Source organism: Strongylocentrotus purpuratus, unplaced genomic scaffold (genome assembly GCF_000002235.5).
Source record: "Strongylocentrotus purpuratus isolate Spur 01 unplaced genomic scaffold, Spur_5.0 spur5_scaffold_14, whole genome shotgun sequence".
NCBI classification, from domain to species: domain Eukaryota; kingdom Metazoa; phylum Echinodermata; class Echinoidea; order Camarodonta; family Strongylocentrotidae; genus Strongylocentrotus; species Strongylocentrotus purpuratus.
The window spans coordinates 10,515,608-10,528,296 of record NW_022145599.1 but is presented as its reverse complement, the minus strand read 5'-3'; the positions used below and the strand labels follow the sequence as shown (position 1 = coordinate 10,528,296).

General features: G+C 38.8%; 1 protein-coding gene across 1 annotated transcript; it reads left to right on the top strand.

The window, feature by feature from the left end:
- Positions 1-688: 688 nt before the first annotated feature.
- FoxJ1 (forkhead transcription factor J1) lies at positions 689-11,301 on the top strand. The gene is given in 3 exon segments (NM_001079545.1): positions 689-964; positions 1,897-2,543; positions 10,025-11,301. Coding segments are annotated over 2 exon segments (1,407 nt in total). The 5' UTR covers positions 689-964; positions 1,897-1,961; the 3' UTR covers positions 10,850-11,301.
- The last annotated feature ends 1,388 nt before the right edge of the window (positions 11,302-12,689 follow it).

The window sequence follows — 12,689 nt, the reverse complement described above, 5'->3', positions numbered from 1 at the left end:
ACATATAAAGTCTTTTAAATGTAACGATGGTTTCCTCCATGACAGCTTCTTGTGTTTCACGGATTTCAATGGTTTCTTTTAGATTTCCTATTGGTAGCGTTGTCAAAATTTGATATCAGGTAAATTTGGCTAATTACAAGGATCTCTCTTCGCTACTAATTCCATTAATTTGAGATGAGATTGATTGAGGAGGTGAGATGATGATAGCTTTCGACGAAAAGATATACATTTTTAATTTGTTGAATTATCTCTCCCGATGCTATAAAATGCAGGATGTGGTGTTGCACTATTAATACTATTCTACTTTCGAGACCGCCTTAATTTCTGCCATCGTTAACCAAGAATGAAAAAATGAGAGTAGAAATACTTCTTAGCATTAATTTCCATCTAATTACGTGGGGGTATAATGCGGTGAATATAAGGTCTCGTTTTTCATTGATAATTGCTATAATTTTGGCGAAAGTCTCATTTGTTTATTTCTCATTTCGAGCAGAGAGGTTCTGCAAGCAAGACAAGTCGATCCACTTTGCGAAGCCCTATACCTGAGCTGTGCAGCGGCGAGTCGACCAATGAGAAGCCCGCTTACGGTTGTTGATCATGGTTTACGCTGTTGCTACGTGGCGACGTGATGCTTCATTCACATGTTGATGTGTATTATGATTCCTCGATCCCCAGTCTACCAGCTGACTGGGTCGCATTCGGACGCCTACAAAATTCTGTCTCGCGCCAATGGGCTTGGACCTATACCGGCATACAATACCACCACTGTGCCACGACCTGTTGCACCATCGCAGCAACCATCATAACAAGTGGTTGTTTTGACCACTCATTTTCACTGTCCACTTTGCCTTCAAACTGTGATTAATTCAGGATTTTATATATAATTCTACTACGAAGAAGCCATTTCACTTGTGTTTGCAACTTTGTGAATTTGGTGCCTCCGAATTCGCCTTCGTCAATTTTGGTAAGTTATTTTATTAAACTGTGACTGTGACAGTGTGAGACACGAGGGACTTTAGTTGTTTACATTTGTTTACTCACTGACTTTTCTAATTTAGATGTTATCTACCAAATTCTAGCTCACCCAACATTGATTTTATCAGCTACACAACTATTCTTTACATTTGTTGTATTCATAATTTTGATGTTTTCCTTGTCTTCATTTTTTTTCCTTTAACCATAAGCATGATAATCTCATTGATCATTTGTTATCGTGTCATTTTGTCAAGTTTAGCAATGGTTATGTAATTAATTTATTCAAATGCCAAACCGTAAGCAGATTTTTGACTGCATCCCTAGATCTCCAATGATAATTAGGGAAAGCACCTGTTTCCACCTGTTAGTCAGTGACGTCATTGAACTAGTTTTGAGACAATGACAATGCGCGCAAATACGCGCACAATAACTTCCGCTTTACGCGCGCAACATGTAAACAAAGTGCATGCGCACATGTGGCCAGGCTAGCTAGCTACTAATGTCTTGCATAATAAAGTTGGATGGGGTTGATGAATGGTTTGTGAGTGAATGACTTAACTTGCTTTCTGTGGCTGAGGTAAACAAATATTGTGATTTTTTTTTTCAAGCTAAAAGAAATCAAATCGTGTTAATTTTGTTTTTAATAGGCCCACTGCCTTATAATAGTCTATTACAAGCGTACAACTTACAAGCGTTAGTGTTAATACTGGGAAACAGTGGGAGCGTTAGACTTGGAGGTCAACTTTGAATTTGCTAGCTTTATAAATTGTGCTGTTCATAAACTAAAAAAGTGGGTGGGGTAGACTTCTAGGGCTTTTCTTATGATATGAGATTATGACATATATTGTGTAGGTCTACAGCTAACGGGTAAAAATGTGGTACTTATATATTAATGTCAAGTCATGATGATTTTTCTTACAGGAATTTGTGGAAAGGAAACTGGCCATAAATTGATTTGCTTCACAAGGATACAACCACAATCCAAGATGGCTGCTGCCAAAGTCGCAACCGTCACCATCCCCTTGCTGAGCACCAAAGAGGCTGCTGTGAAATTCAAACAAAATTGGATCATCAAGAACCAGCCCGTCATGGAAATCCCAAAGATAGAACCCAAAGAAGACAATCTGGACGACAGTCTGACAAGTCTGAACTGGTTGCAGAACCTTCGCATCATGCGCATCCAGCACCCCACCCCTCCCAGCAGCCCCACCCCGCTCTCAATCCAAAACAGCATCAAGAGCGCCCTGCAGATCCACAAGGGGGGCAACGGCATCGTCAAGATCTCAAACTCTCATCACAAGCACTCGCATTCCGAGTTCAAGATCTCAAAGGTGTCGTCACATAACCATCTCCATCACAATCACCACCATCTTCATCAGAGTCCTGTCCAACTGGACCAAAAGATAGACTACAAGACGAACTCGAGCATTAAGCCTCCGTACTCTTACTCGACTCTCATATGGATGGCTATGAAAGAGTCCAAGAAACACAAGATCACTCTGTCATCGATCTACAAATGGATAACGGAAAACTTCAAGTACTACCAAGTTGCTGATCCTAGTTGGCAGGTAAATATCAAAGATCCATTCTTTTTAAATTTTACTTTTTGCCATCACATTTTTTCTCCTTTCCCCTCCTTTCTTTTCTCTATGTTGCATTTACTGACCTACTTGTTTGGTTGTACTTGTAGTAGCATGTTGAAACTAGCATGACTAGACTCTAGATTATAGCCATCTTTGTCTTTGACTTTAAAACACTTGACATGTTCTACCTGCTCTGAACTGGTCCAAGTGCAAATAGAGACACAGTCTGTTGTGTTGATACTTGAACCCTGCTGAATAGCATTCTTTGAATAGTGCCCTGCTGCATAACAAAACACATCCTGGAGTTCATGAATACCATCTTGTTCCTGACAGAGCCTCCAGCACTTTCTTAGAAAGTTGGCTGAGGATAGAGAGAGAGAGAGAGACAGACAGAGAAAGGGGGAAAGGGGGGGGGGGGGGGGGGGGGGAGGAGGAGGGGGATATATTAGGAAGGGGAGGGAGAGAGAGAAAGAGGGAGAACAAAGGAGGCGGGGGAGAGAGAAAGAGAGAGGGGGAGATGCTTACAAATAGACAGAATGGTTGGGAGTGTGGGGGTAATGTGTAATGGTTAATTTAGTGATGGCGTGAGGTTTTGATGGGGAAAATAAACTATTGTATGAAACTGCAAAGAATTAGAGCCATGAACAGGATGTATTTGTAAAAGGTAAAGCCCCTCACTGCAGCCAAGCTAGTTGTAGTTTCTTCCTTTGTCAGCCTTAATAAAGAGGATGAAAATTTCCTTGGTTTTTTTTTACCTGCCAACTCCAAAAGGTCTGAAACCACTAAGCCCCCCTGCAGTGATTCATGGAGTTTGACCTTTAGAGGTCACAGTCACTAAAAGCTCCTCACTTCCAAAGAATGCAGACTTCTGATGGGCTTATCTGTCTCTGCCCCTGAGGGTGTAATCCCACACCAACCTTCAGCCCTCAATCCCTGTCTGGTCATCTCAAGGTCAATGTTGGGTCACTCTGAGGTCACCTTAAGGTCACCAAGAGGAATTTCTGTGTTCAATTTCAGTACTGGCAGTAGCAGCATGCATAATACACTCTACATATTGTGGGGACTGACACTAGAGTTTTTTTATCGACATATTTTATTTGAGATCTAGTGTTTTAAAGGTTACATGTAGCTTGCAGATTTTGTAGTGCTTTTTCCAGAGAAGAGTACAATTCTAAATCTATCAAAAATACACAAATATACCGTGTGAATTAGATGATGGAAAATTTCAGATAATTCTTTTTTTTTGAAAGAAGAAACAAAAATTGAAATACGTTTCATAAACTTTAAATTGAAGAATTGAAAATGTATAATTTGAGGCAAATACTCCTGTGTAGCCAGATCTGTAACGGCATACATGTAATATACCTGTACCTTGTACATCGGCAGTTCAAATAGACATAGAAATTCTATGCTGAGGTTTTTTTCCTTTTTAATGAATAAAATATGACCATTGACGTCAGATATGGAAGTCTAAATTTGTCAAACTCTATTATGAGAGAGGGCAGGTGTAAGTAACGGGCATGGGAATATTAAATTCACTCCACTAAAAAGGCGCTCGGGTCAAATTTCTTGCTCAAACTGACCTTCGGAATTGGACTGACCTAGATATTCGTTTAGCCATTATGATGGATCTCTGTTCTGTAGAAGATCAATTGTGTGGCCACTTTGGTGCTGTCATGACGTACATGTAGTACTTGTGCAGTAGAATTAAGCTGGAATATAATTCCAATTTATAAAATGATCTTCAGAAAGGAGAAATGTCATTCTACATTATCTCTGATATTCATTCTGACATGTCAGTGTACATGTAAATACATGCATGCATGCAGTATGAAACCCTATGAAAATCTTGTATGTTAAATGGATTGAAATTTGCTGGCATGTTCCAGCAATAATTTAAAAAAAGATGTAAAAAAAAATATGCTAAATATTTGATACAATCCCAACTACTGATGCAGACAATTAGATCGCTCTTTCTCGATCATTTCTCTGAATTTTCGATTAGCTTGATGAAAAATTTCAATCAGCAGTGAAGTGTGTTGCACAGTTATTGATCATCTATATAAGTGGCAGTAGCTGAAACGTGTCTGTGATTCTACGTCAAAGGCTCGCAGGGAAAAACTTGCTTCGATTGGAGATGTATTGAAGGAAAGCTAGATATAAAAATGCCGGACAATGAATTATTGACAGCCACTGAATTTCTTTTGCCATTACACGTAAATTGACCTTTTTATTGATTTGAACCACTTTTAGTATAAATCATTCTTTTTTTCCTTGTTCTCATTGTCTTTTGAACTGCCCTGTCAGTGGCAGAAAGGGTCTGCCTATTCATATGCAAGTATTGATTGAATGTTCATTATATACAATTTATTGAACGTGTTTAAAGGACACAAAAGTGTGTCGGGCCAAATAAATGAATATCCCTGACATTTGAAAGAACAAAAGGATAATAAACCTCTGATAAAAAGGGGCATGCAGCCTACGTGTACGTGACTCTGGAATCATTTGCAATGTTCTTTTAATAAATTTACAACAAGCGTACATGTAGCAAGAGCGATTGAAAAAGAAGATTTAATAGAAGTTTAAAGGCTGAAGGGGGGGAGGTGCATGCCATGCATGTCATTGTATGATGATTAGATAAGTTTAAATCAAATTGAAGGTAAAATCCATGATGCTTTTTTAGCATCATTCATTTTATGTCACAAAATATCTGGGGTCTTTTTATGCAAGTATGATAAATTTACATGATAATGTGCGGTAATGACTTGATAACTTCCTTTACAATGATGTAGCAATGCAATGTAAATAATGTAAGATCAAACAATACCCTTTACCTGAAGTGGGGGTCTATAAAAGGAAAACACTTTGAGCATGTTCGAACAGGATTTGAATCCCAATTAAACATCCAAAGTCTTCACACATCAACTGAGCTGATCAAAGATGAAAAAGAGAGGCTTCGCACTGAACACAAACAACAAAAGCAGGCATTATTTAGTCAGGAACACTGATGAAAAGGGGGGAAACAGAGGACAGAGAGATATCGAGGGGGGGGGGGGAGAAGAAGGGGCCGCTTCAAAAGTTATGAAAAGAAGATGCATCTTGAAGAAAGCTCTTTTGTTTGAGCAAGGCCTGGTCTTGTCGGGTTAAATGGACTAGCAGTGCCAGTATTGATTGGTTTATACGCCATGGAGAGCCAGGGCTATTGTCATCGAGAGCCCCTTCTCTATTGGAATACCTCTCCATCCATCGATCCAATCCTTGCTTTATTAAGATGGATGCCGTTCGGACAATGGTATTGTGATGGGTAAATGCTACTGTATACATGTTTGTACACGTATGCACAGTCCCTTTAAATGCTGTTGACAAATTTGTAACTATTGCTCGTATCAGGCTATAAGGATCTCAAATTAGTTGAAAATGATAATAATTAGCATTTGTTATGATTTCTGGCGATTACGATTAAGAACTTGACTTAAACTTCAGCATTAACTATATAAAATGTACATGTATGTTCATATTTATATATTCACCAGTGAGTGAGATACTCACTGGACCCCCAGGAAGAACAGTGTCATATATTTTTATGACACTGAACGGGCAATCCAGCCAATCATTTTTAAGCAATCTATATACACATGTATTTATTTTTTTTAATTCTGTTATGTTTCATTTCGTTTTATGTCATATGTTATTTGTCTTTTTAATATGATTGGAAAATAAATACAATGTGCATGTGTTTAACTCTATAAATTTATGGTTATAAAATCTTACAAGATTTGAAAGTTAATATTTCCATGTAGCACAAACAAACTAGAAATGATTCATCATTAGAAATCTTGATCGTCTTGAAGGAAAAGACAGGATTTGATTCACAGAATTACTTCAAATTGGCGATGGAAGCCTGGGCCTATTTTTATTTTGTTTTTGTTTTTGCCCCTAGATTTTTACTTGAAGCTCTTGAAATACATTCTATTCTAGAGTCAACCTCATTAAGCTAGATTAGCCATGTGAAAACATTCAACTGCAGAGCCATTCCAATGCCTCCCAATTGCTTCTAAATTCTAATATTAATAAATTTGTCTGCACATAATGGCATGCGTGTGTAATGAATTGATTCAATCTTTAATCCAGAGAGAGAGAAAAAAAAAAAGGTTGGGGAAAGTAGGAGGCACGTATCTTGTGGGAGAGGGGAGAAGATAAATTACTGATTAATAGATATTGCAGGGCAAACATGAAATGAGAGAGATGGAGAGAGAAAGAGAGAGGGAGAGAAAGAGAGAGAGAGAGAGAGAGAGAGAGAGAGAGAGAATATTTTGTATGAATTATTATAGGCGCCAAAGTACAGTGTAATATAAGCATGCAATCTCCTTGGATTCAACCATTTTTTTTATCTAGGCCTCTCCACCACGACCTTCACTAACTTCAATTAGATGAATTTTTTAACAATACATTATCAAGCTCACCAGTAATTTGGAAAATTGCAACGAAGGCAAAAAGGCTGTATGAAATATAATGGAAACTGAGCCTACCGAGGCAATTAATAAAACAGTTACATTACATTGTGTGTGACAGGCAATAGCATTGTCTGAGGAAATTAATATTATATAAATTTGATTCTAGTGCACATCAAATCCAAGGCTGGCAAATTTCAAGGTAGATTTTATTATCAGGAGATAAAACTAACCTATGAATAATTTTGCCCTAGCTTCATTCTAGTACTGAATATGTTTGCTGATAAAATGTTGTGTGCTCTTTTGATCTGTGAATTCGATACCGGAGATAGGCTGAATATATTTCACTCATCCAAAAATGGTCACGATTTGGGAGAATGTTATTTTCCTTCAACCTAATCCAAACTTGATTGTAGAATACACATTTTTAATAAGTTGGCCATTGTTGGCCGGCTGAGGCGTCTATAGTTCTGAGTTGAGCACGATGGGATTCTATTGTGGTGCCACATATGGGGACAAGCTAGGGAATGATTTATGAGTATACTTAGTCTGTTTTTATTTGAGCGAGCCACTGGTCTGCTCACAGTATTCATAATGGCAGAATAGTTGTATAAGTCTTGATTCCGTGTGATCCATTACAGTATTTTCAATAGGTGCATATCATACATGCAGCCACAGTTTTTGCCAATTTTACATTGCACTGAGAGCTACCCTAATGCATTCATAATAGATTAAGGATTATTGCAGTCAGCTTAACTGCCAAATAAATGCAAACTATAAACTCACACGCTCTACAATGTATCATGAACGAAGGCAATTTATGATAAAGAGAAATGAGATCACAAGAAATAGAAATAGAGTGAGGGAGAGAGAGAGAGACAGAGAGGGTGGATGTGAGAGGAGAGAGAGAGAGAGAGAGGAGGGGTGTGAGAGGAGAGAGAGAGGGGGGATGTGAGAGGAGAGAGAGAGAGAGGGGGTGAGAGAGGAGAGAGAGGGAGAGAGAGAGAGAGAGAGAGAGTAATGTGAAAAGTCCTAAAAATAAATTCAGATATATATTCATGTACAATATGCAATTCCATTAGGTTTCAAAACATCACTATTGTCATGGAAACAGTGTGTATATGCATTTTCCCTGTGGAGTAAAAGAAGGAAAAAAGCTTCATTTACATGTAGTTATATGCAATGTAAAATGCCAGTCAAGCTGAATATTTTTCAGATTTCAAGACTCTTTCATGAATATGACAGTATTGTACCGGGTATATAATTTTAGACATATAGCAGAGAAAAGTAGAACGGCTTGCATGGAGACCTCATTGATTTTGAGTACTGGCGCAATAGGCATAGTAAAATGAGCTTTCAGTGGGATGTTAGCGATATAATTCATATCTACCGGTACTTCACATAACCGCATCGCATTCATGCCTGTGTCGCGATGAAGGCCTTGCTAATCCGACCAATATTGAAACTTAATTCTCCGTCCCTCCTATCGCTCTAGCTGGGCTGCAGAGTGTATTAGCTAGCTGACTAAATTGAGAAGGAAAAATTTAATAATGCTCCCTGAATTAAAATTTGTTCAACTGGTTGGCGAATGATTGACAAAATCAGCTGTGGTCCCTGTAAACAAACCCACGATGAAATCATAGTGTCTTATGTTGACAGACTTCCATTTCGATGGTGGTTATTTGATTAAGGTGCAGTGGTCGTTTGATTTGGGTTATATTTATGCTTCCACAGATTTTTTTTTTCTCTCATTAAAATGATTTGATATTTGAGCTTGGCTCATATTGGTTTAGACTTGGGGTGGTAATTCAAAAGCTTGGTACATGTAGCTTAATAATTGTACATATTTTGAAATGGATATTTATTTATTGTATCTGTCCATAGCAATTTTGAAAGAAATAATTAGAATTTAAACCTGTGGGAAAGAGATCAATATTTTCCCTGAGATAACCTATGGCACACATATCAACTGGATCCTTAATGAATAAACAATGATCCAGCAATTTTGTTTACAATATATGAGCATTGTGATAAAAATCAAAGTCGATCATTACTGAATTCAAAGAAAAGTCAGCCTTCGAATGACAAAGGCATAGGTGGTCCTGTTTTGTGTTAGATGAATGCGTTGGTCCCCCCTAGAGCGGGAGATCCCACCAAAATGCAAGAGTTGGGTGGTTTTGGAGAAAAGCCCACAGCCCCATGCAGAGAGGGGTAACCCCCCCCCCCCCCCAACTCCCTTTTATCCTCCAACACAGAGCTAGACCTCGTCACCACAGACCTTGTTCTCTGACCTGTATTTCAGGCTTGGGTCACGTACGCCAGTAAGCGTGCCGCACAACGCACAGGCTACGTAGCCACCTCACTGTCAAAGCCAAAGCCATTCTAGAGTTGCCCTAGCAACGCCTGTAAACAACCCATTGCCAGTTCATCACCTGTATGCATTTCCTTTGGATGTAGAGTTCTCTCCTTCGCTATTGTTTGCCATTTGTCAAATCGTCAGTTGATAGCCCCCATTTTTACGATCCTTTTATGAGGTCTATGTCAATATGCTCGGCATTGTTGGTGTGGAAAAGATGGAGAATCATATGGCCATGATGCATGGCTGTTTTTAATTACTGTGATTTGCGTTTGACAAGATATATATCTGATGTAGCATTGTTCGATTGCTACTATCTTTTTACCCTTATTTCTGTAATATCATTTCTGTATGCATGAGACTGTACTAATGGAGTTCTCTTGAAGTGTTAAGATATATTAAAGGATAATATTTTAGGATGAAAATACAATATTACCATTAAGGCTGTGTAGAGCATGGAGCTACAGTTATTTCTACATGTAGGTTCATGTTAGAGATATTTAATTTCTTCAGTTTTAAGAAGTTTCTAAGAATACCAATTAATGGAATCAGATTGTTCTAGTTTTGTATTGCATTCAAAATTTAATGTATGTTTGTTAGGTGCGATTCATTTTCCTATGAATTAACCGTTTTTTTTTCTGTTTGTATTTTTTCTACAGAATTCCATCCGTCATAATCTCTCACTCAACAAGTGCTTCCAGAAGGTTCCTCGCAAGAAGGACGAGCCAGGCAAGGGAGGCTTCTGGCGCATCGACCCCGCCCATGCTGACGAGCTCGAGAACGGTGTCTTCAAGAAGAGACGACACGCCTCATTCCGGGAGCTCCCCATCAAGATCAAGACGGAGCCCGAGAGCGAGGATGAGGGCCATTACATGGACGATACCAAGCACCACAGCCGCAAGCAGACCATGCCAAAGAAGAGGTCAGCCTCGGAACACAGTGGCTCTCATTCGTCGTCTAAGAAGGTCAAGATGTCTCGATCCCAGAGCTACAAGCCTGCGTCCCTCCTGGATGACAGCATGCCAAGCAGCATCCTCAAGGAAGACTTCAGTTGGAACTCCATCTTTGAATCGGAGATTGAGATCGAAGGCACGCGCATCAAGACGGAGGACATTCTCAACGGACAAGAGTCAGACACGTCCGACTCGCTGGAAATGGACACGCCACCTCCATCAGAGCATGAGAGTAACATCAACGATAGCGTCCTTGATCTGTCGATAACGGGAACGAGGATCCTCCGCCCGATCTGGTTCGAAGAACAACTCAAGGAGATTGATCTGCATCCGTCTGACGTCCAGCTTGAGGATATCTTTGCTGCATTTGATCTCCCGCCTTCCCCCGCCATCGAGAGGAACGCCCATCCTTGGGCGGAGACCAGGAACATTAACCTCAATGAGAGCGGCACCTTCGGGGATCTCTTTGACTTTGGCCAGCTGGCAGAGGGCTCTATGCCCTGGCAAGAGAACCCCATGCCATCTCCGTGAACCGGAGCTTGGGATCGAACTCCCGCTAAAAGAAACGTAAAACAGTAATCATGAAAGTTAGATCTATCGAAGACGCTATCACGCTGGCTAGTGAAGTCACCCTCTTTATAGGATTGATGTGAGAAAGCTTATATATTATAGAGTTTATAACTAATCGTGTACAGTGATCATAGCTTTTCTCAATTAATCACAATGTTGTGTGAGGACCAGGGCTGGCTCTGAGACCACATGCATCAACTATTTTTGTACAAATTACTACAAGACCGCCTATCATCAGTCAATTCCATCCAAGCTATTTTCTTTTTGCTGTGTTGTAGTGTTTCTCTAAAATGTCGACACTCCACTTGACTCCTAACTTCAGTATTTTGTCTACCACACAAGTACAAGCAGAGTTTAAAATATATACAAATGTACATGTATAATACAAATGCTGCACCGTTAAGTATCTATCTTTCAATTCAATCTTTGAGATTTGTCATTGAGTCTACAAAATGGCTCACTTGCAGAAATTTGATTGAAACTGATATTTGATGTTTTACTTGAAACGTGTGATACACATCCTCATCATTTATTTCTAGCTGAGTGTTTTGTTTTAGAATTCTTGCATTCAGAATTTCAGCTAGCAATTCACAATTGGAAATATATATATACACGTTTTGTATTTTGTCACATGAATAGTTGCCATTTTTTACTCAAGATTTTCAAAGTGTGGTTTTTTGAAAAATTGCAATTTCTGCCTCAAAGTGCGTTTTAGTACTGCACTCTATGCCTTTTGTATTCCATCCACTTTTGTGTTTGTTCTCTGATATGCAATTGTACTGTCCATTTTGTGTGATACCTCAAACATGAAATAAACACATAAAAACATCTTAAATGTGACATTATGTCTAGACAAATCATGCATTATGTAATTCCAAGCTATATAATAGTTTGTGGTCAAATGAAGTGATGCTGATAATGATGAGACATAATTATAATCATGCTTTTTGTAATCTGAAAAACGGGCATAATCATGTAAGGAAAAATAAAATTTTGCAGATATCAGGGAAAATGAAATTTTGCACTGATGTCAAAACATATTATCATCCAATGACAAAGGATGATAGATTCAGCAGTTTCCCTCCAATTTCACTATTTAATTATTGGTTTCAATATCAGTGGTGATATATATACATGTATCTGTATTGATGTGTCTACTTGATCCTGAAATTTGTGTCTATTTTGGTATTTTTGATAAGCAAAATTGTCACAAGGTCTAAGGAAACTTTAAGTGCAATTCTCTCTATATGCGAAACATAGCGTACATTCTACATAATATTTCTCAACGGTCCTGCATTTTGTAGTTCCTAATTTCCAGAATTGTGTAAATGCTTGCAGTGCGAAATGGCAAAATAAATATGACTGAGCTATCTTAATCCAAAACTTTTCATCGCATTTTGATTTTTGTTCCCTTTAAGGATGAGATAGATTGTGGGCGTTTGATTTTAGTATCTGGTGCCTGGTGTGAGGGACAGGTGCTGCTGCTGCAAATATTAATTGAAAACCTGATAATGGTAGTACTCTCATTGGTCCATACTACGTTATGAGCGCTAACATTGAACTGAATTGAATTTGAGAGAGAGAGAGAGAGAGAGAGGGAGGGAAGGGGAGGGAGAGAGAAAGAAAGGGTGGAAGATTTTTTTTTTTTTTTAAATAGGGACAAGGGAGAGCCCAGAATGAGAGAGTGTAAGAGAGAAAAGAAAAAGAGAAAAAGAGAGAGGGTAGATGGTAGATTTTTTTTCTGATAGGGAGAAAGGAGGGAGCTAGGGCCCAGAATGAGAGAAAAAAGGGGTCAAAGGAG